Raw genomic sequence first — 25,282 nt, 5'->3', positions numbered from 1 at the left:
GAAAACAGTTTTAAAAATAATTAAATCAAAAATATTAATTCAAACAAGTTTTAAAATTTTTCTGTTTTTAAAATAAAAAAATTAAAAATAGCAAGCAAACAAACCCTTAGTTAATTTTAATAATTGTATCTAAAATTAAAAAAAATAATTTTATTTTTAATCTTTCATTTTTTTTAATTTAATGATATTATTATTTAAAGAGAATAATAGACGTTTATAGCTGGTCCCAAGCCCGGGTAAAGGAGGAGGGTTGTGTTAGGCCATCACCAGCCAATGTAAAACTTTATTGAATCTATCATGAACATGGACAATAGACGTTTGATCTTAAATGTTTTGATGGAATATATTCAAGGAAAAATTCCTAAATGTATGCTCTTCGCGAATGATATAGTTCTTATAGCAAAGACAAGAAAAGAGGTTAATTGCAAACTTGAGTTATGGAGGAGGACATTGGAGTCGAAAGATTTTCGTCTGAGTAGAAGTAAGACGGAATATTTATATTGTAAATTTGGTAAAGGGCTATTCGATAATAATTTGCAAGTGAAATTGGGAGATCAAATTATATCTCAAGTGAAAAAGTTTAGATATTTGGGAGCCATTATTCAAAATGATATTTCACATAGAATTCAAGTTGGATGGTTTAATTGGAGAAAAGTTAAAGGAGTTATTTGCGACCGTAAGGTGCCTAATAAACTTAAAGAAAAGTTTTATCGCACTGCTATCAGACCGGCAATGTTATATAGTAGTGAATGCTGGGCTCTAACGGGACAGTAAGAGCATAAAGTTGGAGTAGCAGAGATGAGAATGTTACGATGGATGTGCGGACATACACGTAAAGATAAAATTCGAAATGAGCACGTACGTGAAAAAGTGAGGATAGCACCTATTGAGGAAAAAATAGTAGAAAATTGGTTGAAATGGTTTGGGCATGTACAAAGAAGACCAAGGGAGGCACCAGTGAGAAGGGTGGAACATATAACTTTGAGTCAGATTAAGAGAGGTAGAGGAAGACCTAAGAGAATACTCTTGGAAGTTGTTAAATACGATCTCTTAATTAATAATATTCCTAAAAGCTTGATAAATGATAGAGCACAATGACGTCTTGCAATCCATGTAGCCAACCCCACCTAGTGGGATAAAGGCTTGTTGTTGTTGTTGTATTATTTAAAGGAAAATTGAAGAAAGATGTCATTTTTTTAAACAAAGTCAAATACTATTAACTATAAAATGAGAACAAACAAAAAATGCCTTTAAAACATAAGTTCCAAAAGCCCAGGGTGACACAGCATTACAGTCACGCCAATGCAAGAAACAGACACAACATTACAGGCTTGAGTGAGAAAAACTGAAACAACAAGAACAAGAATAAAACATCAGCAACTTGAACAACAAACCAACAAAAATCTGAAGTTATTATAATTTTGATCACGTAGATACGATGTAACTTTGAAATTGACATCAGTCAAGTAAGGAAACAGTTCAATAACTGGTTCAGAATCTGGTATAAAAAGTCCCAAGAGCAAGGAAATGAATTAATTTTCATTAAACTTTTTTGAGAAAATCAATCTACATAGAAATATCATGTAGGATTTGAGATTTGAAAGCCAAACATGTAAAAGACTTAGTTTTTTAAAACATCTATATGCATGAACAAGGATATAACAACCATAGACCTTACAATAAAAAAGAACAGATAATCAGAGAAATATCTCATAAATATTTTTTGAAAATTATTGTTTTTCTTATAAAAAAATAATGTAATTTTTGTATATATATTTAAAAAAGGAGACACTACTTAATATCCAGTTTTCCAATGAACGAGTGACATTTGTATCTCTTAAACACATCATCAAGTATGACCGTGAAATAAATGGCTTCTTTGTCTCCATCTTCCATTCTAAAAGAAACATACATGTGGTTAATTCTCAACAAGACTAGAAACTTTTATCAAAGATGCAAATTTAACACTACTATGCATGTCAATGATATAAATTTTGAGTTAATTTTCAAGTATCATTAATTTCATTGAAGAATGTTATTACAAAATTGAGACTTGAGATCGCTTTAAACAATAGCAAAAATTTTAGTTCTCCCTCTCCTTCAACCTATTTTTTGGAGGTTGTCCTCAATTTCTCACACTCAGTCTCACATTTTCACTCCATTTACTGTCTCTTATCTCAAATTCTGTTCCTTAGCAAAGAGTCTCTTCATCTTCTTGTCTTTTGATCTTCGTTTAATTTTTGTATGCTTTAAAATTTTACATTTCATTTTTATTAGGATTATTTATTATTTAGTTTGACTTTAATTTTGTAAAATATTAAAAAAGAAAATTAAAATTATATTCTTGCACAAATAATCTAAATTTAAATATAATGAATTCAAAATTTAAATTTATTAAGCTTAAGTGAAACATAAAAGACTCCAATATTTTTAAACTCATACATTTTAGTTTGCCATTATTTAAAACTCCAACCTCCTTGTTATAATTTTTTTCAAATTGAGGGCGCTAATTGCCCACCCTCAACCATATGTACGTCCGCCACTATTTAATTGGAGAACTTGACAATAAATACTACTTCAGTTAATATTATAAGATATTTTTTAAAAATATTATATTAAAAAATATAAGATATTTTAAATCTTTTAAAATATAATTAATAAAATTTAAAAAATATATCATTAATTTGGGGTGTAACACTTCAACTGCTCAACTTGCATAGAAGTTTTGAAGGCCATCATCGTGTTTTGTTGTTTAGCTTATGTTTCCGTCTGCTTGATTTTTGTGTCATTTTTGTTTTTGTTTTTTTTTTTTGTTTTTTGTTTTGGTTTGTTTCTTTTCTTTTCTTTCTTTCCCTTAGTTTTGAACAATGGGTATGTTTGTGTCTGCGGCTCTGCCTCGGCCTGGGAGATTTGTTCGTTAATCATCTGGGCCATGTTCCTTCATTGTAATTGTGTTATTTTAAAACAATTACATACAAATCCTACACAACACATTTAAATATTACAAAATTCATTAACAATTAAGTAAATCTTTTTTACTAAGTTGTTAGTTGACTTTGTAGTATTTAATTGTATTATGAGTGACATCAAAGTAATTCTCTCTTTATTTTAACAAATTGATTGTTGTTCAAAAACAAAAAATATGCGGGATATGTTTTGGCACATAGAAAATAAATTTATAAAAAATGAAAAAAAATATGAAAAATATCATTTTTAATAATATATATTTGAATTTGGACCCTCTAAATTAATTAATTAAACTTGAAAAAACTCAAATCTTATTTTATAATCCCTTCTTTTAACTTTTCATGCATTTAGCTTAACACGCAATATCAGGAATTATCATTGATTCCCCTCAATTTCTCATGTCAAATAAATGATCTCCTCAATAATAACTTAATACACCAATGAAATTGTGAAAACATCGTGAATTCATTACATAACCAAATTTCAATATAAATTCATAATCCTGAGCAACCTTTATATTACTCCCTCCAGACCATAATATAAGTTATTTTCTAAGAGCTTTACTTTATTCAAAACATAGGCAATTAGGTAGGTGTTATATATATTTTTCAATTATATCCTTACTTTATTAAATAATTAATACAAGTTTTTGAATAAATCAAATTTTATATTTATTATACTCAAGAGCATGATTGAAAAAATATATAAAATTTTAAAAAATCCATATTTTAACCAACTTTTATAAGAAATGTAACCTAATTAACAATGACTTATATTATAGTTTGAAAAAATGAGCAACATGGTTGCAATAAATAACTAATTCATCCAAACATAACAATTGCTTCCTCTATTCTTATTTTTAAATTACTTCTTTCATATTTTACTGAAAAAAAAAATTAAATCTCATTAGTTCTGTTTCAAAATTCAATAACTTTCCATCTCTATCCTTGATAAGAATAAAAAAGATTTTTTAAATAATTTTTTAACATTTAATAAGTGTACAAAAGTAAAAAAAAAATATAAAAAAAATAAACAGCCTTATAAATGAAATTAAATTTAACTATTTTTTTTTACCATATAAATAGAACCAAAACATCCCCACGAAAATTTGTTGAACGCTCAATGAATTACTTGAAAAGCAAGAAACTCAGCATCACAATTGACCAGTCCTCTTCAACGAAAACAACTCTAGGAATAATGATTCAATGACTTGTCGTTTATCATGTCAACAGCACAAAAGATTGCTTTGAACGTTGAAACCAAAACGAAGCAATGTTCGGCCAATTTCGTCAATTCGTCCCACATTAAATGTAATGCCCATTCTAAAATTGGCCGAATTTGTGGGCTTATCCGTCCACGTCAATGCTTCAATGCCACATATTATTACTATATTTAATATCATGTTTCAATGTGATTTCTGGTTTAGATTTGAATATTTATAAAAGAAGATTCGATTTTCAACTGTCCCTCACAGAGTATATAATAATGACACCCACCTGGACTCTGAATTCGCCAAAGATATAATCTGAAGTGAACAAATGAAGAAAATAAAAGAGCAGATTCTCGATGAAGTCAGCATGAGCTGTTCAAACACAATTTTCAGGCTCCATGAATGCTACATGTATAAATCACAAACAGGAAATAGTTAGGGGAAATAAGAATTAGGGAGCCTATAAGAAATATTAATAATAATTATAGAGTTTCAATGATTAAAATCCAAAAAAAAAACATGATTCTTACTTACAATTAAAAAAAATCTTGAAAAATCTACCAATTACAACTGAAACTATTTTGAATGTTAGTTGAAAATTTATAAAAATTAATTAATAATTTTAATTTTTTATTGTCAATATACAGATAAATTATTTGAAAAATTAAATAAATATACTTAAAATTATTTGTAATGTTAGTTAAAAATTTGTAAGTGTTAGTTGTAAATCATAAGCCAATTATTTATATTTTTTACTTTTAATATATAAATAAATTACTTGAAAAATTTACTACATACACTTAGAATTATTTATAACATCAATTGATAATTTACAAAAGTCAATTATGAAATAAATCAAAAGTCAATTGCTCATGATTTTTTGCTATACCTTATGAAATCAACAAAAGACTGTTGGAAACTTTGTAGTTTTAGTTGAAAATTTATTAAAATTTGTTGTAAATTTCAAGCCAATCAATAAAAAATAATTTATTATAAATAAGGACCATGGTTTGTTATTGATATTTTAATAATTTAGTGCATGTAATTGTCATTAATATTCTTATAGAATTTCTAATTATCATTTTCTCACATAGTTATGCCAAGAAAGTTGTAGTAAGGCTACGAAATGGAAACTCGGTGCAGTATTATAAGATACTTTTTTATGAAATATCATGTTAAAAATATTTGGCATTTTAAATCTTTCAAAATGTAAATAACAATTTTTTTTTCAAAAAAAGGCACTTACTTGAGGAGTGTACTTGTGTGATTAAAAAAAATTTCTAATTAAAACACCATACTAAATTAAGATAAATATAGAAAAAATGTGTAGTTTTTTAATTAAAAGCACTTTAAAATTCTAAACCAACGAAGTACCATTGGCTAACAAAAGGAGGGGAAAATAAAAATTAAACCCAGAAAAAGATCAATTAGTGAGTTAAACAACAAATTAGCAGTTAAAAAGGAAGAGTTGCTCCATTCCATTCCTAATTGGAAAACTAAACCTAAAAAAAGGGAGTGACAATTGAAGATCCCGCAAGGAAATTAATGCAAAGTAAAGACTTTTAAGTTGTAAATTCCTAATATTTCAGTTATGAATTCTTAATGTTTCAGTTGTGAAATGTCTAAGATATTTTTCAAGGATCCTTACTTGTTGTTCTTTCAAAAAAACAATTGGCAAGGAAGAAGCACCCTATTTTCATTTCTGAACATGAACAAGATATTAAAAACTGTATCAATTATTGAATTGGTTGAAACAATAGTTCAAGAATTAATGATCCAACCATCATTAAACCAAGATCAATTCACTCATAAGTAAAATAATATAGTTTAATTAAGGTATGCAAAACATTCCTATATTATAACCTCAAAAAAGTCAGATTTAAATGAAAAAGATATTAATTTACAAGTGAAAAAAATATTTATGCATAAATCACACATAATCTAACAAAACAGAGTTCTTTTTTTTTTTCAATCAACAACAAAAAAAAGTTATTAAACCACAAATTTGACGTATTGATTTCATATTTTTTAAAAAAACTCAACAATATCGTTTCACACTCAAAAAATAAAATAAAATCCAACCCAGTTGACCCATCCAAAACTATTAACCAAGCTAGCTAAGGGACTGGTTCACTAGTCTGAAAAGCCAACCCAAGTTGGGTTTTAATACCATCATGAATTCAAGACCTGCTCCAACAAGTAACGTAAAAGATGGATTTGAATAAAGGGTCCTCTACGATGACTTCGAAGAAGGGGTCCCTATAATATACATTATAAATTGTCTACAATGACATAGATATGCATGGACTAAAATTCCATAACTTTATCTTATCAGAGCAATGCAGAGTTGTCTAGAAACATTTCCCAGCACCAGGCTGTATTCACATTTGCGGCCTGGCTTTCGTTTCCTGTACATGATGATTTTCATCATAATCATAATATGGATAAAATCAAATCAAGTATTCATAATACATTAGGAAGAGTGCATCCGGGTAATCTTTAGGTAAGCTATTGATGTAGAGGTAGAAACGCAACAAGTCCTCTTTCGACACTGTTTCAGAATCGACAACGTCTTCGTTACAAGTCAGTACCCACAAGTCCTCTGAATTAACTCTCCTCAAGCTACCGCGGCAAAACGGACAAGACTCTGACCTTGTGTTCCTGCAAGAACATAAAAGAGCGTAAAATTCAAAACACATTTTGCGTACAGACGACTCAACATGTTTTCCTATACATTACACATGGTGGGAGAAATGAAATATAACCACTCACAGCTTATAAACGATAAAAAAATTGATTATTTGATCCTGAATATCATTCATACACACAATTCAATCCCTGGAAATTGTTTACTTGCTGTTCATTAGTCTTTTGGAACAAATACAATTGCCTTGTCTGCTCCTGTTCAAGATTGACCAAAGCCAACTATCAGAGTTCAAAAATTTTCAGAAGACTAAAAAATGCATTCCCTCAAAACTGAAAACTGGTTCTAACCAGTTTTCACCAGTTCTTGACTAGTTCTCTTTCTTCCCAGTCCAGGGGGATGACCGGATAGGAGCACAGGCCAGTTTCCACTGGTCGAACCAATTAGTTTAGATAACATTGCAAATTAGAATTTCACATGGTGGATTCTTTGGAATCATGTGTGATAAACAGAGAAGTAAACACAAACTAAAACTAAAAGAACGTCTTGCAGGTTAAGATAGAACATAATGCGCTTACCACTTGCGGTAGCATTTAATACACATGGCATGGCAGCAATTAGGCAAAACCATTTTGGTGCAAGGTTCCAAGCAAATTCCACATTCATCCTCTCTCTCAAGGTCCACACTGCTTAGTCTCCCATCTGCTTCAATCATCTTCCTCTTAGAACTTGAACCTTCTATGCTAGAATAACCTTCCTTAGAAATTTCCAACTTCTCCAAGCTCCCATGAAGCCGCTGGAGAGATGGTAATATAACGGCTAAAATTCAAATTTGGATGACACAAACAAAACGAGATATAATTAGTAAAGACATCACAATCAATCATTTTTTCTTTTTGTAAGATAAAATAAAGTTCCTTTTCGGAAGTCCATAACTCACACACCATAAAAGTCCCTGATGGTAGCCTTTCTTCCATAAGTAGATATGTTTGATCTTCCCTCTTTGTGAACCTATTATAAGTAAAAATAGGAGAGCCATGAGGAATAAGACTCTAGCAAACCTCTCCCAGAATAGAACACAATGGATCAATACACAACCAAATTTCTCAAAAGAAGCCCTGTATATGTCTAAAACATATCCAACACTTGTGTCCATCACTTTAAATTACAAATATACACTTTCACCAAAAACAAAATTTACAAACATACACTTTAGATTTTATCAGGTGATGGTGTGCTTGTCCTTGTCAGTGTCATGTTCATCATCCATGTTTCCTCTAGCTAACAATAAATGAAGCTTACCTTATAGATAAGCACATGAAAGAGACTCAGATATCTGTGAAGAAAGCAAGAGCAAGAGCAATCCATCCACTGTAGCAAGAAGAAAAAGAGTGGAGCCCAGTCATTGTAAACCAATTTCATTTGAAGAAGAGTCCCACCCTTGGTTCTGGGAATCGCAGCAGCCCTACAGAGTACAGACCCAGAATCCAAATTTAGAGGGAGGAAAAACTGCCCCCAAGCAATATGACTATAAAATTAGGGCTATGAGCTGCAAATTCGACGAAGGAGTTCATTTATACGGTTGAATTTAATCGACTTTTTAAGTTGGAATAGCCACAAACGACGAATTACAAACGAAAAGGCTTTCATATGCGTCTCAGGGTTTAGAACAACCAAAATAATCAAAAGCGAGTAGCGTATCAACCACGGTACTGATCGCAATGACTAATTCAACTTCCCAACGACAATGATCAAAAACTGCTAAAACGAACAAGAACCCAACTTACAAACCTCAGTCTTTTCCAAAATTAACACGATCATCAGAAAAACAAAAAAAGAACAAAGAGAAGAAGGGAAATTAAATTGAACTTACAAAGCATTGGCATGCTGAATATCAGCCTCAAGCACTTTGAGGGAATCCTGGTAAGGTAATCGGGAAAGCTGGTATGGCATCATTTCCATCTTTCCCAAAACTTTTTGTGGGGGATGAAGAAAAATCAACTGGAGAGCAATTAGGTGAAGAAGATGGCTTAGAAAAGCAGCAGACGTGGTGGGGTTTTCAAAGCAGAGAAGGATAATGTTCCAGCGAAAAGCAGAAACAGGAGAGAGAAAGAAGGAAAATACAAAGAAAGAGAGAAAGGAATCGGCGAAGGAACGAAAGGGGCTTTCTCTTTCTTCAACCTTTGCTGCTTCAGGATCCGAAGGGCGGCTCTGGATATAACTCTTGTGGGGATGGCGAAGACGAAACGGCTAAGGGTATGTATTGCCGTAGAAGAACGAATATAGAGTGACGAGACGAGACTTACGAGACGATAACTTGGATTTGTTGGGAAGCTTAGCACCGTATATTCTTATTTTAAGAAAATATATAATCCCATTTTAAAAAATTCACTTTTCATTTTTTATACTTCTTGAAAGATTTTATTATAATTTTTCAATTTTATAAAATATTTTTTCAATCTTCTTCTAAATCTAAAATTTTTTAACTATTGATATATTAAGTTTATTTTTTAAAAAATAATAATGATTAGTGAAAAATATATTTTATGAAATTAATGGTTCAAATTAAATTAAATCTTGTATAAAATAAGAAGGTCAAATATTGATTTTTTATATAATTTTTGTTTTTTAAATAGAAACCCTCAACGTTAAGAAATGGGTAGGAAAAACAGAATTTTTTTGACCTGAATCTGAATGGTAAAATGAGAACTAAGGCATATAAAAAATTAAAAATATAAAATATAATTTCGGGTGGGTTAGCGCCGTGGATTCTGATTTAATTATAGTTCCTACTGTATTGTCTCTTTTGAGTTGGTTAAGTTTCTATTCTATGTTCCTTTCTTATCAATATCATTATAATATAATTATAAATTTAATTTAAATTATAAATTATTTATTATAGTTGAGTAGAGTAAAAATGACCTATTTTCTTAAATAAGATTGAGAGTCAAAATCTTATGAATAAAAAACATATTTAAAATATTACCCTTATTGGAGCAATCTTTAATAATGACAATAAAAGGTAGATGCTCCCTCTGTTTATAAATCTAACGCATTTTTAATTAAATCTTACCTCTCAATAAAATAATTATTTATTTTTAATTAATCATATTATTTTATATTAATTCTTATTAAACACCCTACAATAAATATAAAGTCATTATCAATAGGGATACTTAAAAAAAAAAAGTAATGATTACACTTTAAAAGACTAGAAATCTCTTATATTTTTTAATATCCAACTCCTTAAAAAAATATTTTACATTTTTAAATGGTGGGAGTATCATATAATTAATCTATGCTCTGTAGTCCAAATTGTAAAACATTTTTAACTAATTCCTACTTTCAAGAAAACAATTAATAGTATAAAAAAAGCCATATATTTTTTCAAGTTTTTGTTATTTAATAAGATAAGAAAAGATAACTTAATTACAAATAAATATAAAAATTTCATTAATTTTAAATACTCCACAACAGCAATTTTGGAGGAAATCTCTCAATTAGTCTTAGTAAAATGTCAAAATTCCTTATATTTTTATGCATAATATTTATAAAAATGTCTTATAATTTTAAAGCAGGAAGTATTGTAACATGAAAATTCTAGCAACTTGTTTTATTTATAAATCATCCAGTGCACAACACTCAATCGCCATATTAGTTGTGTACATAATTACATATACATATAATTCTTTCTAAAGGCCAACTAATTTCTTAATCATGAGAATACATATCCACTTTCTTTCATGTCTATAAAAATTTAATTTTTCCTCTCCAACCTCTTTTGATATATATAATATAATATAATAATAATTTATTGACTGATTTCCTTCCTATTCTGGTGTTGAATTATAAAATGCATATGTTTCCTATTTTTTAGGGGATAATGCCAAGTACCTCATAGGTAAAAGATTTATAGATTTGATCTCTTAAATTTAATTTCCATATTTTAAGAATTTATTAATGGAGACCTTAATATTATGAGAGAAATTAACAATGTTAAGTTACACTGACATAGCTAACGAAATGATGATATAGCATCCATGTAAATTAATAATATGGGAAGCAAGAATAATAATTTGGATAAAAGGGGGAAAAAAGCCATGCAGATTAAGTGTGCGTTTGGTTTTCAGTTTGCCAAAAGTTCATTTGGTGAAAGTTCATTTGGAGAAAGTCAGTTTAATGAAAGTCAGTTGTTGTAACGAAATTTGTGTTTGGATATATTTTTTTAAAAGTCAGTTTGATACATTGAAAGTTGTTTGGTTTGTCATAGTGAAATGTGCTTTTGAATGTACAATTATCAAAAAGGACATTGATTTATAATGATTTATAATTTTTATTATATAAATATAATATATTCAAAATATTTAAAAAATATAATAAAGATTATAAATAACATAAATTTTGATCTATAATGCTAAAAATTTGATCTTTAATTATTTGTATTTTTTAATTTGTAATTTTAAAAGATGTAATAAAGATTTGTAATTTTTATTATACATTAATGCTAAAAATTAACATGATTAATTACTTAATTTATAATACTAAAAAAATTGATACCTAATTATTATTATTAAAATAATAATTATATTTTTAATGAATTAACTATTTTTTAAATAAAAAATAAGAGATTAAACTTAGGGTAGTATGGTCAAATAACATCCTACTTTTCAAATCCACTTTTCAAAAGCTTCAGACAGTTACGTTTCAGAAATCCACTTTCAACTACTGTTTGAATGTACTTTCAGGATGTGCTTTTCTATCAAATATTTTACCCAAATAACTTTCAACTTTTTGAAAGTAAAATTTTACTTTCTGAACGCGAAACGGAGGAAAACCAAACGCACCCTAAATTTGAGCTATAAAATAGTAAAATTAATGATATCTCAGCAGTTAAAAGCAGGAGATTTGGCTTATGTGTGTAAGTGTAATAATTAATCCATGTATATATATTCTACATCGGCAGCCCAATTTACTCGTCATCTTTTTTTTTTTAATGTTAATTTGTCTTGCAAAACTTAAAAGACTAATTTAATAACTGAAGTAAACATTAAAAACTAAAATGATAGAAAATAAATTTAAGAATCAATAACTCTTTCAAATATAGAAACTAAAAGTTGCGTTTTTTTTAGTATGGTGGGATATTTTCTTAGTTTCACAAGAAATTATAATACTAACATACTTGACATTATATACTACTTTCATTTTAAATTATAAAATAATTTTAAAAATTTTAACATTTTAAAATATAAGACAGTTTGATAAAAATAAAATTTTATTTATAATACTTTTTTTATATTATATTTTTCATTATATTCTTTTTCTTTAATAACATTTCACAAAGAGGAATTCAAATGAAGAATAATTTTTAAAATTTATATTTTATTTTTAAAAAATAAGATTGCAAAGTATATTTAATAAAAAATTTTAATATATGTGATTTTTTTAAAAAAAATATCTTATGAATTAGTAGAACGGAGAGAGTATTAAAATTAAACTTATTAATTAACAAAGAAAATCAATAAATTAGAAGCGTCTACTCCGTCCAACTTTTAACCACCTTCTAATAATATTGAACATCCACTCATTTGAATCTAACACCGCTTTCATTAAAAAAAAAAAAAAATTAAATTCAAGCTAGTATTAAACAAACTTAATATGCGCGTGATGTGCGTGTGTGTGTGTGTAATGATTGATGAGGATAGATTCTCGTTTTTAATGGTTGTTATTTATTTATTTATTTATTTATTTTTTGAGAGAGTATATGCTTGTATTTAATTGCATTCCATGCTTTAACGATACAATAATACAGAGGCTGATATCAGAACATTAGATATTTGTCCAATTTGATGAGTAAATATACTACATTAATTAAACAAATTAAATAAAAACATGCAAGTGATCAACAGGAGTTAAGTCTAATGGATGAACCTTATCACTTATAATATGATAAATCAAAATTTAAATTCTCATTAAAAAAAATTTCTACATTTAATACCGTACTTCAAATAGAATTATGCCTATGGTCAATTAAAAAAAAAAAGGCATGCAAGTGAATGGAAATCCAATTAATACCATATGAAATCAATTAGTTTACAGATGTACATTAGGTATTTAAAATTAGATCAGTCATTGAATTGATCAAGACAATGAATTTCAAGTTAATAGTTCAATCGGGGGTCAATCTAAAGTCAAACCGATCTTAATTAAAATAATTTAATTTAATTTAATTTATATACACAAAAATATTCATATTTATATAAAAAAAATATCAAAATAAAAATCATTAATTCTCAATTATCCATAAAATCTTATACATGTCGCCATAATCACAATAATAAGTTAAATAGTTTAGCTTGAACAACCTAACAGAAATTTAATATAAAATTATAATATTTATTTAAAAAATCATGATAATAAAAATAAAAACAATTAAATAGTAAAAAAAATTAATAATGATAACATAAATATGAATTTGGAATCTGGAGAACTAAAAAATAAAAAAAATTAAAATATAATTGAAAATAAAAAATATTAAAATAAATGACCTGATACACTAAATAAAATATATAATATTAAAATCTGATTAGTTATTAAGATATACTTATCAACATATATTTGATAATATCAAAATCAAAATTTAAAAATCACATCATCTAAGAAAAGTGGGGAAACTGTGCATTTGTGGAGATATTTTGCCAGTTTCAGTTGCTTTCTTCTCCTCCTTGTTCTTTTCTTCTGTGTCTCTCCCAAAAATTGAATCAACTCCAACAACGAGATGAAGACAGTGGGCACCAACAAGAAACTAACACCAAAACTTGACACCATGATGAGATGAACGATCAACAAGGCAAGATAGAGTTCGAACCAAGAAAGTGATGGTCAACAAAACAAGTTCAAACCAGGAGAGCGACAATGGTAGAGAGGACAATGATGATAGCCGACGATTGAGGATTCACCAACCAAGGCCAAAGAGAGTAACGATCAACTTGAGCTAGGGCTAGAGATGACTGGTGAGAATTTGAAATTGATTGCAGGCATTCGACTTTTAAAATTGAGTTCAGTTTTACAATTTTTAGTTTTTTTAATTTTTTTAAACCCCAAATAAGCAGCCTGATCAACTTAGCTAATTGTCAGATTATCCCAAGTTACACTGGGTTATGTCTTCATTGGGTTAGATGAAAAACTAGATTGATAGAGAGGTCAATTCACAAGTTGACCATGCCGGTTCGATCCGGTTTTTCATACAATAGATGGACATATTTTAATTAAATTAAAAAACAAAATAAAACTCATGAGGCACATATGTTACATATGCATCTTCTCCTTACTATGGAAATTAAAATATTTGAAATTATTAAATTAGTTATAAGTTCTAAGTCTTAATGAGAAATAAAATAAAAAAACAGAACGTAAGACAGAGAGATTTCTCGTACATAATCATTCATCAGTTAAATAGGTTATGGAATGGAATTGATGATGAGTTGGAATTCATATTTTTATTTATTAAAAAAATGTGCTGGCGGATCAATCAATAATCGATCATTTGCTTTAAGTTTATCCAATTTCTAGTGGCCCGCTATCTATTAATCAATAATCACTTAATTAATTGACTTAATTTTTTGGTAATCAATTTTTTTTTGGCCAGTGTAATTAATTAATTGAATTCCGCACGTGAAAGCAGCTGTTTTTGAAAACTTTGGAATTAGTTTTAAATTTTAAAATACTCATTGCTAACGTACGATATATGTATAAATGTCAGAAAAGTTATTGACGATATAAATCAATTGATAAAGGTTTTTTAACTACGTTTTACTAAAATATTTTTTTTACTATTTTTCTACCTACTATTAGAAATATTTTCTTACATTTTAAAGTAATTGTTACTTTATAATTTTTATTTTGTCCAAAATAATTGATTGATGGTAACTTTAAGATTCCGACAGAGTATTACCTGTATTTTAGCCCTTTTTTAATTCCGGATATCTATGGATGAAGTGAATCTGTAAAAGATAGTAAAACAGTTAAAATAATAATATTTTAATCAAATGATGATCAAACTTTCTACCTTGCTAAATATTCTAACTTTCCTGATATAATAAAAAATTTCCCACCGGCTAAACTATTTAAAAATTAAATTGTTTTAAATATTTGTGCATTATGTCAAAGAATAATGATCAAAATTTTGACAATGAAAATTATTTTCAAATAAAATTAAAATATTGAAATGATATTTCATTTAAATTAAAAAGAAATGCAATCTTTCAAACCAAAAAAATATGAAAAATTGTTTTTCCCAGAGACATAAAAATAAAATCTCCATTAATATATTTATATTTTTGTGTAAAAGAGTAAAATGACCCCTAATTTCTAAACCCTAAACTCTTTTTTTGTGTAATGTCTTCCTTCCATTTTTTAAAATAGTGCAATCTAAATCCTACTATTAATTCACCAAAAATGACATAAAAAGACCACAAAATTATAGAAAAGAACCAAAACATTACAGTATAAGATCCAAAATTACATGTAAAGATTCAAAAATCACAAGAGAGGATAAAAAATTTTATTGGTCTTTTTTTATAATTTTGAGATCCTTTTATGTTATTTTTTAATTAACTAACAGTCAAAATTAACTATTGTCAATGATATGAGCTAAATTGGGTTGTTCTCAAAGTTAAAAGGATATGTTGCATAAAAAATGAATTAAAGTCCTAAATGTTATAAAACTTATAATTTAGAAATCAATTTACTTTTTTACCTTATATTTTTTCAAAAAAAAAAAAACTCCACTCATCTTAAGTTCATATTATGTGAGAAATTTTGAAATATAAAGAACATTAGATGAGTTCACAAATATGGTGAAAAAAAAACAGATCAGAAATTTATAAATAATAGATGGATAGCTATAATACTGTTGATTGACTTGGATAGAGAATGATTGTTATTGATGACCACATAAAAACTAACCAAATATATAGAAATAAATTTTAAAAAATAAGTAAAAGGGAGTTTGTGACTGTGTAACTAGAAAGGTATAAATGTCAACAATCATTTTGATTCTCATCCTCGGTTTATTTTATTTTATTTTATTTTTTATTGTGCCAACAGATTCTTAATTATGACTAATATTTATAATCTCATTCAGGAAGCGTATATGAGACAGTTGTTGGCCACCTAAATAAATAATTAAATATGTGGCCAGTACTTTGGATAAACAAGCAATAATTTATTTTCATTTAATAGCCATATTTTCATAATATTATAATTAGGCACGCCAGTTAGGTTTCGGACATGCCATTAAAAAAAAAAATCAAGCATTTTACTTAATAGAGTTGGGGTTCTCCAAATACGCAATCTATGAAAATACAGGTCAAATATACGTTAAATTAGAAAAATAATAATAATATCTTTTAAATTATATAAATAATATTTTTAATTTCTCAAAATATTATAATTTTTTTTTAAAATTTTTAGAGACTTTTTTTATTAAAAAATTAATATAAATGATCAAATTGGAGAGGTTAGCAGTTGTGCCATTTGTTGGCCGCTAATGATTTTGTCACATTACATTATTTTTTGATCAACTCTCGTCATAACGTATTAAGTTGGAGGCTGAATGATGAAAGCGTATGCATGATAGACTTGACTAGTTTTTAATCTTTTTCTGACTACAAAACTCTTTTCATTCCAAAAAAAAAAATTGAGAAAAAGGATGATTAAGTTGAGATTTGAAATAACTAAAGCTAGATTAAGAATTGAAATTTTAAAGAAATTGCAATAAAATTTGGATAAATCTAATCCATAAATTAATAGTAGATTTGGTTTAAATGTAAATATAAATTTCCACTAATTCAAAAATAACAGTTTATGATTTCTGAGTCATATCAAATGAATGTGTTCAAGGAGAGAACAGGAAGCACCAATTTTAATTGCTTGTGCTGTCATAATCTGGTGACCTCTCATGCTAATCTGGTCCTATTTAAAGGCAATTTCAACATGTTTCACCATAACTAAAAAAAACATTAAAACTCGTTAATTTTATCTAAAAATTTAATAATTTTTTGATTTTGTCCCTATTAAATATATATATTTTAACAATGTATTTTTTTTCTCCAACATTCAATAAAGGTTAAATGAAGAAATTCACAATAAAAATTTAATGAAGTGGCTTATAAATAAGACAAAAAAAATCTTCTCTCTCTATTTTATAAATAAAATCAGAGTAAGTATATAACAAGAAAATAAGCACATTTCTTGGAATTAATCATGATTGATAGCCATCATGGACAAGTATATTAATCATTTCTAGCTGTTGGAAATTTAAATTTGATTTTACTAAGTTTAACTTAACTGTCCTTTATTCCAATTCAATGATACGTAATATGAACAATAAACCAAATTAACATCCATTCCAATCCAACGGTCACACTTGCGCCACGTGCAGATGAAACATTTATTACATAATATTGAAATTCTTCGTATACTTTTCATCCAAAACTATGTTGCTTCATAATGCCATCCAAAACTATGTTGCTTCATAATGCTTGTTTGCACTTATAATGCTTCTACTCTTACTTAACGTGGGACTTGATACCTTATCCAACATAGTCATTACTTTAAATGGTACAGCAATGAGAAGAAGTAGCATTTACAATGGAAATGGCTTAGGATGATATAGAGAAATTTTGGAGTCCTGATGCTAAAATTTTAATTATGATAGTCATTTGCACTTCAGAAATGAATCTAGATGGTTTCATTTTTTTTTTTTTTACATGTCAGTGATGTTATTGTGGAATTTGATTATGAAGAACCCTCTTGTTATCGGTTTGGATGTGGAGAAAAATCTAGAGGAAAAGAAAATGAAGGAGAAAAGTTTTTTAAAAAATAACGTTACAATTCTTTATATTGGATGGACATAAAAAAAACACGAAAAAAAAAAAGCTAATGTTGTGAAAGATTGTATACGTCTTGAAGGGTGAAACAAACTTAATCTTATTCAAAGTACTGTTATATATAAATATAAGTACTTTTCTTTGTAAAAATTTAAACCTTATTTTACTAAGTCATGAGGAATTAGCCCATTCCGGTAAACTTAATTCCATTAATTAAATAGATGTAGTTTGTAAGAGATTTGTGCCAGGGAGGAACTTAGGAAGCCCACCTTCATTTTGATCCTTAATTAGTAAGGAATTTTAATTATAGACATATTTTTCAATAAAAATTTAAATCATATTAATTTGTCATGGTATAAGAGATTAGTCCTTCCATTAGACTCAATTTTCATTAATAAATTATAAAAATAATTATATACAATAATAATATAATCAATTAGATGGAACACAAGTGAATGGCAATTCGCGCAAATGGTTTGATAAAATGATTGTAAAGAAGTTATAACAATAAAATAATATATGATTACACTTTCTTTATGAGTAGGCTTTTATAGAATTAAATAAATAAAATTATATACTTTTCTTTTATTTAATTAAAGTTATCAGTGAATTTGTTAGTTCGCTTGATCGTTATTTGATTATATACATTCGTCAAATACATTATATGACCACAAATGATCTGACGTTGAGTTGAACGAGTTTAGCTTATTTATCATTGCTATCGAGGACTCAAGCTCTAAGCTCTAGTTTCAATGGAGCCATGGAAGCAAAATCTGTCAATTCAGAAAACACTGAAATTTGTAGACGTTGTTATTTCTCATCATTATCCTCTCCACAGTTACTATCGTGTAGGCATATGCAAGTGTATCATTCATCATTCTCATAAACATTCTTTCAGAAGATATTCACAAACCCAGACCAAAAACTACATTCTAATTACCTTGCGGTAGGGAGGCAACCATTAGACAAGTCAGGGGTCTCAATTTCAAGGAAGCTTGTGAGTAGAGTTTTTCTCGAAGTTTGAGCCTTCGAACTACCTGAGGATGATAATTTCATATCGCTGTTTGTTCCTTTCTCAATTTTGACTGCTTCTTGTATTGCCAGTATGATCTCTTGCATCCTCGGCCTGCACGCCCCGTGTTGTTCAACGCATTGCATCGCGATTTCAGCAACCCTCCAAATCGATTCCATTTTCACGTTCCCTACTAAACAAGGATCCATGATACTCATCACATCGCCTTTGCGTATTAAGGATCTTGCCTGCAATCCAATTCAACGACGTTTAGTGTTCCCGCTGATTTTGCTGAACTGAATCTTACACTGTCATGATTTTTCGTGCATTCTATACACTCTTTATGAATAAGCCGAATGATTCACTGTAAATTCTACATTTTATACTGATATATTGAAAATAATGAGACTGGCAATTATGGTGTTTTGGCATGATTTTCCAAACATACCCAGTGAACAATATTCATTTCGGCACCGTAATCTTCTGATGACACAGGCTTTCTTCCGGCGATCAGTTCAAAAAGTACAACTCCAAAGCTGTATACGTCACTCTTCTCTGTCAATTGCTGAGTCGCATAGTACCTGTTGGACAAATTTACCGACTGAGCTTAGCACGTGAAGGAGAAGAACAATATGATGATCACGGACAACACAGGACCAGACCCATAATTACTTACTCAGGATCCAAGTAGCCTACAGTTCCCCTTGCAATACTTGATATATGAGTTAAATCTTCTTCAGCTAATCTTGAGAGTCCAAAATCTGACACTTTTGCTCTCATGTTGATGTCTAGGAGAATATTGCTGGTCTTCACGTCTCGGTGTATGATACTCGGATTGCATCCTGTATGTAAGTATTCAAGACCTACAGGGATCGAAAATTGTTGTGTGATTTTCTGCTTGTATAGCACTTCTTCAAATTCATTTTCAAAAAAGAAATCAAGAGGATGCAAATTGTATAATTACTTGTGGACCAAGATGGTGGTCAGAAACTAACCTTTGGCTGCATCTTCTGCTATACGAAGACGACTTAACCAGTCCAAGTTTTTCTTCTTAGCAGAATCTGTCAAGAACTAGGAAATTTATTTTCATGAAATAATATTTTACTGCCAAGCATATAAATGAATACAAGGGTGAGGGATTAGACCATGAATGTGATCGCGCAAGGTGCCATTGTGCATATACTCGTAAACCAGAATTCGCTGACATTCTTCTTCACAATATCCAATCAAAGGAACCAAGTTTCTGTGATGAATTCGGGACAGAAGGGCAACCTGAATTTGTGATTTTTCAATCAATTAATTAAGAAAGCTTTTATTAAAATTCTTATAGTTTTTCTTAGCTAGTGATGATGAAATGTATGCTTTAAAGTGGATCTTCTGCAACTTGACCTCACCTGGGAGACCAATAAAAACCTAATACTGTTATAGCAGTGCAATATTTACATTTTAACTATGCAAAATGCTGTGCTAATGGAATGAAAGCATCTGATTTTTTTGATTGAAGATGTATCTTCTTAATTGTGATGATTAATAACTGAGAACAAATTCTACTGAATGTGCAGTAAAAAAAAAGTTTTCTTTCGGGATTTGATTAAATATAAAAGTTCTTAAAGGGTTGAATTTGAACACTACCTCAGTCACAAATTGATGGTTCCCATAGGTGGATGAATCACTCATAATTTTAACAGCCACTTCTTTTCCATCTTTCATTTTTCCATAGTAGACAGATCCGAAGCTTCCTTTGCCGATTTTCTTTGCAAAATCGTTAGTAGCTTCTTTCAAGTGTGAGAGCCCAATGTAGCATGCAATACCTTCATCCATTAGACTCCCTCCCCGAACAAGTGAGTATGGACCTATAGGTTTAGTTATACTGCGTCCAGAGATACCTGATGGGCACAAGAAATCTCAGTTGGAAAAGTTAGCTTCTCTATCTGGTTAAAGTTACTAGATTTGACTTCATTGACTAACCATTTTCATTACATTTATGTTGAGATGCCCTTCGAAGATTATGCATTAGCATCAAACTTCCTAAAAATAATATCAATAGAATCACAAGAACTCCTATTGAACTTCCCAGTATCAACTTGAAGTGTTTCTTGGTCCCTCTATGCAGTCCAGGATTACCATCATAGCTGGAAGAGAAAACAAGTTGACCATTACTTTCTACGGTACTTTATTATGTTCATACTGATATTCCTGTCAAATGTTTAGCATCTAATCGAAATTTACTTCAATATTAGAAATATATGCTGTTGTAGGCACACTTACTTGAAAATGATTTTTCCAGATACTAATCCTGCTGGTATTTCCCCAGTAAACGAGTTATTTTGTATGAACCTGACACAATTTGACAAATGATGCATAATCAATGGACATAGAGAAGAAATGCACTGAAATGTCTCATTTTTCCTGGAATCTCAGGTTTCTAACATTGATGAAATAAGATTACTACATACAGTGCTTCTAAGCTTGGCAAACTACCCAGGTAAGAAGGTAATGGACCACTCAATTGGTTGTTCTCTAGATGCCTGCAAGTCATTGATTGCAAAATTGAAGTCAAGGGAAAAAAATTGTTTTTCACTTCAAGAATTTGGAAAAACCAGTTCCTACAGAACACTCTAAAATAAGTTATTCAGGAAACTGAATAACTTACACAATCTTTAGATGGATAAGATTGCCTATGTCAGGCAGTGACCCTGTAATCAAGTTTCCATCCAACCACCTAAGAAAACCAGAACACATCACCAAAGAAATTATATCAGCGTATAATTTGAGAAATTTACTGTCGAAAAAGTTATTCATTACTTACAACTCCGTCAATTCTTCCATGTTGTTAATGTCAGACGGGATTGTGCCCGTAACATTCCTTCTTGACAGGTTTCTAACACAAATAACTAGAGTTAGTAAAAATGATTACAGCTTAAACGTCTAGCATATATTTCAAATGGAAAGTTCTCTTTGAATCTCAAATGTGTCTAGTTAATCCTAAACAAAATTTATCCCAGCATCTCAAATTCTTGGAAAGCAACTCTTTTTTGATGCAGGTTAGAAGTCAATATTCTTATGTGTTCTAAGAAATGCTATGGAATGTCTGATTAGTGCAGCGGCAATGATACTGACATGAAATAGACTTGACAATGAAAAAGTAGGGAGTAATTACATTTTTGTGATTCTTGGAAGCGTGGCAGCACTACAATTTACCCACTCCCAGGGAGTTGGAACACAAGGATCACCTTCGTTCTTCTGGACACTTTCTACGGACATGGAGGAAAATTCATTTACAACAGTCACTGAAAAACGATGAAAAGGTCAGCAATCAGTTTTACTCGATACAGCAATGTAAATGTTGGAAGTTATTCATACAATTTCATCAAGACTTAATTACCCATCCATATAAACTAATGTTGTACCCCAGCCAAAAGATGAAAATTTTCACGGATACATACTGACTGTAATGACTTACAATCTTGCCTGTCAGTCTTTAAAGCAATCCGTTGGTATTTGCTTATTTCCATTGCATTCAGAAGTGGCCCTCGAGTAGAATCCCGGGTCTTAACAAAGGAGAATGACAGAACAAAATCCAGAGTCACATTCATGTAACTAGGCTCATAAAGAGTGCAGCTTCCATTGGCATTCTCAGCAATGTTAACCACTGCATTGCTATAGTCAGGAATAAAGGGTTGCTCCAATTTGAATTTTCGGGTCTCATTCTTACCCAGATCTTCAATCTCTGCGAAAAATGCATAAGCTCGAGCATTGGCAGGGAAGTCTTCCAGATTAATTCTGTAGCTGAGTAACCCTTTTGTGCCAACAACTGCAGTTTGCATAACTTTAACAGGTGGGTATTCTCTTGTTCCTATCTCTATGTTCTTTGTTGTATTAATCCTTTCTGTGCCTGGGGCCACTCCAACAAGATAGTTTTGCCTTTTAACAAGATCTGATTCCCAAATTCTATCATAGGGGTCATCAGGATACCTGAAATTTATCGATAAAAAAAAAAAGAGATTAATTTAAATTGATTACATCACTCATCCGGATATTTTCCAATAAAACTAGCTCTGGTTCAAGTGATTGATTTAGTTTCTCCTCCTATCTATCATTTCAGGTCCAATTTTAAAATTCTTCGAGCAGATATAGAATATCTAAACCTGATAGCATCCTCACTAGAAGCACCAAAATTGATTCTTGCAGCAACTTTTAAGAAGAAATCGTCTTCAAAATCCGTAGCATACATAGATTGATTCAAGGGCCTTAGCTCTAGAGTTGAAATGAATGGTGAACCAGTGGTAGCACAACACATGCACACATCAATAGAGTTTGAAGGTGCCCTGATAATCATTTCCTTCACATAAATTCTTGAGGCATCGTATATTGACACAGTAGCCCATTTGGTTGCATCCAAGTAGAGCTGAAACTGAGGGTATGTGTCTCCACTTTTCAAATTTCCATACTGAAACGTTGCTCGCACCAGGTATCTTCTTCTCTCCTCGGTGTTTAGCGTGTAACAGTATTTCCTGTTGTCTATGGGAAAGTCTCTGCGTTTCTGATACTGTATCCTGTTTCCATTCGGACCTTCTACTTCCACTGGAGTGCCATGGTTCATAATCCCATAGTCTGAAATCCATGCCAACCCTGTGCTTTTATCAGTGTAATTACCACTTCCTCCACAGTCTATGCTGATGAACTCTGCATAAAATCCAATTATTGCACAGATTTAAAACCCAATGAAGGTCCTCTTTTCTTTTTAGTAGCATTACATGGCATGATTTTCCAAGATTATGCAGCTTCTACTTTGGGTTTCTGTGTCGGTGTGATTCGTGAATAAATTGAAGTTTAAGCATGCAAGATTTCTTCAGCTGAAACTGAAATCTGAAGCTACAGAATACACAGACATACCTTGAACTTGGCATACTGCAGATGATATTAAAAGATAAAATATAAGTATAATCAGAAGAGAAAATACACCCATTGAAGCCAGGAAGACAAACTAACAATTTGCATTTAAGAAATTTGAGTGATTGGTAAAAATTAACTGCTTGTTAGATTTCAGCATCTCAACCAGCTTTCGTCCACTTACCTCTCTCATCTCAACTTTTATTTATTGATAAGTTTGTCGATTGTTCATTCACTTTTGCATCTTTACTGGTGTTGGAATCTTGCTTTTTTCAACAAAAGAAGATTTCAGGCTTCCTTTTCTTTATTTTTTTTTTCTTCTTAAAATTAGGGTCACACACGCCCTGGGCTCAATCTACAATGCCCAAAAAAAAAAAGGACCTTCGAGACCATTCACTTGCTTATATTATAACATTGATTTTATGCATAAAAAATTCTTGGGGCTACATGACAACATGTAAAGATATGATGTCGCGTTATAAAAACAGACTGTACCTATATTTCTACCATGCACCATATTGATGGATTTGCTTTATCTTGTTTTCTTGTTAAATGATATATCGGACTGAATTCAAAATAAGTTCTTTGGTGGTATGGGAATGGTTTATAAAATTACTGTTATACTATCTCTCGGTTTATAGTATAAGATATTGATAATCACATCACTATTTTCACAGAAAGTTCGTTAAAATCTTGATCTTTTAAAAAATTATATTTTTTTAGTTATACTTTAATTAAATATTTTATATAAGTATCTTATAATGACAGTGAAAATTCAGAAGAAATAATAAATAAAGTAAGGAATAATTAAAAAATTATAAAAGCCAGTTAATGTCTTATATTTTGAATCAAATAGACTAAAAAATGTTAATGAAGACATTAACTCACATTAAAAAAATTTTATTGTAAAAGGGGGTATGAAATCCCAATGGAGAATGAAGATTAATCATTGGTTTCCAGGGCTCATAATCTTATCAACTGCGTAACTTTGGACCATGTTGGGTTCAACTTTATAAAGTTTGAAAAAGTATGCATATCATGAACGTCGGTATCTGGTTTGGTGCATGTGGTCCCCTCTTCTGTCTAAATACAATCTGTGGTACAAATATTTTGCAGAGTTTTTTGTCCTTCTGGGGGAAAAAAACTCAAAACACTCTTCTACACCTTGGGCTCAGTCTTGCAACTCGAATTATGCAAACAAAAAAAAAAAAAGAATATTTTATCGTCCACCAATCATCAATTTATATTTTAGGGATTGTATTATTTCAAAAGAGCATAAATATTATCCATATAATACAATTGGCGAATCTAGATTCAGATATTACCAGCCATCACGTGCAAGCTGGCAAATAGCAAATCATTTTATCCCCCCTCCCAAAAAGGAAAAAAAAAACTAAAATACACAAATTTCTCCCAAATTTTGAGGTAATTACGTATAATCCTCTTATTTTTTTATTTTTAATTATCTTACTAAATGTCATATAAAAAAAAACACATAACAGCTTACTTGACATTTAATATAAGTTAATAATAACAAAAAATTATGGATAAAATTTTTATAAAGCCATTATTAGCTTATATTGAACATCACATAAGTTGCTATTAAGATGACAACTTTTTTTAGTAAGATAATTAAGAAATAACAATAGAAAAGTCAATGATAAAAA

At 29.6% G+C, this 25,282-nt stretch overlaps 2 protein-coding genes and 1 long non-coding RNA gene across 13 annotated transcripts; 1 reads left to right on the top strand and 2 right to left on the bottom strand.

Moving 5' to 3' along the window:
• Positions 1–6,393: 6,393 nt before the first annotated feature.
• Positions 6,394–9,091, bottom strand: LOC129309263 (E3 ubiquitin-protein ligase AIRP2-like). The gene is made up of 5 exons (XM_054950752.1): positions 8,695–9,091; positions 8,124–8,286; positions 7,766–7,832; positions 7,400–7,640; positions 6,394–6,838 (listed from the first exon to the last, which is right to left on the bottom strand). Exons 1-5 carry the CDS (start codon positions 8,781–8,783, stop codon positions 6,628–6,630), a joined length of 771 nt encoding a protein of 256 aa, XP_054806727.1. The 5' UTR covers positions 8,784–9,091; the 3' UTR covers positions 6,394–6,627.
• Positions 9,092–18,484: 9,393 nt separating this feature from the next.
• Positions 18,485–23,933, bottom strand: LOC129308765 (probable LRR receptor-like serine/threonine-protein kinase At1g67720). Of its 3 annotated transcripts, none has more exons than XM_054950114.1 (15): positions 23,800–23,933; positions 22,871–23,408; positions 22,186–22,697; positions 21,883–22,012; positions 21,532–21,603; positions 21,376–21,444; positions 21,179–21,250; positions 20,991–21,059; positions 20,691–20,854; positions 20,355–20,608; positions 19,868–19,994; positions 19,718–19,783; positions 19,399–19,585; positions 19,171–19,303; positions 18,485–18,970 (listed from the first exon to the last, which is right to left on the bottom strand). In XM_054950114.1, the coding sequence occupies exons 2-15, from the start codon at positions 23,323–23,325 to the stop codon at positions 18,647–18,649; spliced, it is 2,634 nt and encodes an 877-aa protein (XP_054806089.1). In that variant the 5' UTR covers positions 23,326–23,408; positions 23,800–23,933; the 3' UTR covers positions 18,485–18,646. The 3 variants fall into 3 exon arrangements, with proteins under 3 accessions (XP_054806089.1, XP_054806087.1, XP_054806088.1); XM_054950112.1 differs by lacking the exon at positions 23,800–23,933 and adding an exon at positions 23,619–23,791; XM_054950113.1 differs by lacking the exon at positions 23,800–23,933 and adding an exon at positions 23,619–23,791 and having other exon boundaries at positions 20,703–20,854.
• Positions 18,568–23,442, top strand: LOC129308766 (uncharacterized). Of its 9 annotated transcripts, none has more exons than XR_008592726.1 (8): positions 18,568–18,707; positions 18,815–19,409; positions 19,515–19,570; positions 20,836–20,890; positions 21,144–21,207; positions 21,903–22,030; positions 22,201–22,560; positions 22,828–23,442. It is a non-coding gene; the product is annotated as an uncharacterized LOC129308766 (long non-coding RNA). The 9 variants fall into 9 exon arrangements; XR_008592725.1 differs by having other exon boundaries at positions 21,827–22,030; XR_008592724.1 differs by having other exon boundaries at positions 21,822–22,030.
• Positions 23,934–25,282: the final 1,349 nt, after the last annotated feature.

Source organism: Prosopis cineraria, unplaced genomic scaffold (genome assembly GCF_029017545.1).
Source record: "Prosopis cineraria cultivar Desert tree isolate PC_DT_omini unplaced genomic scaffold, ASM2901754v1 PC4, whole genome shotgun sequence".
NCBI classification, from domain to species: Eukaryota; Viridiplantae; Streptophyta; class Magnoliopsida; order Fabales; family Fabaceae; genus Prosopis; species Prosopis cineraria.
The sequence above is the reverse complement of the archived record's forward strand: the minus strand, read 5'-3'. Positions and strand labels throughout refer to the sequence as shown.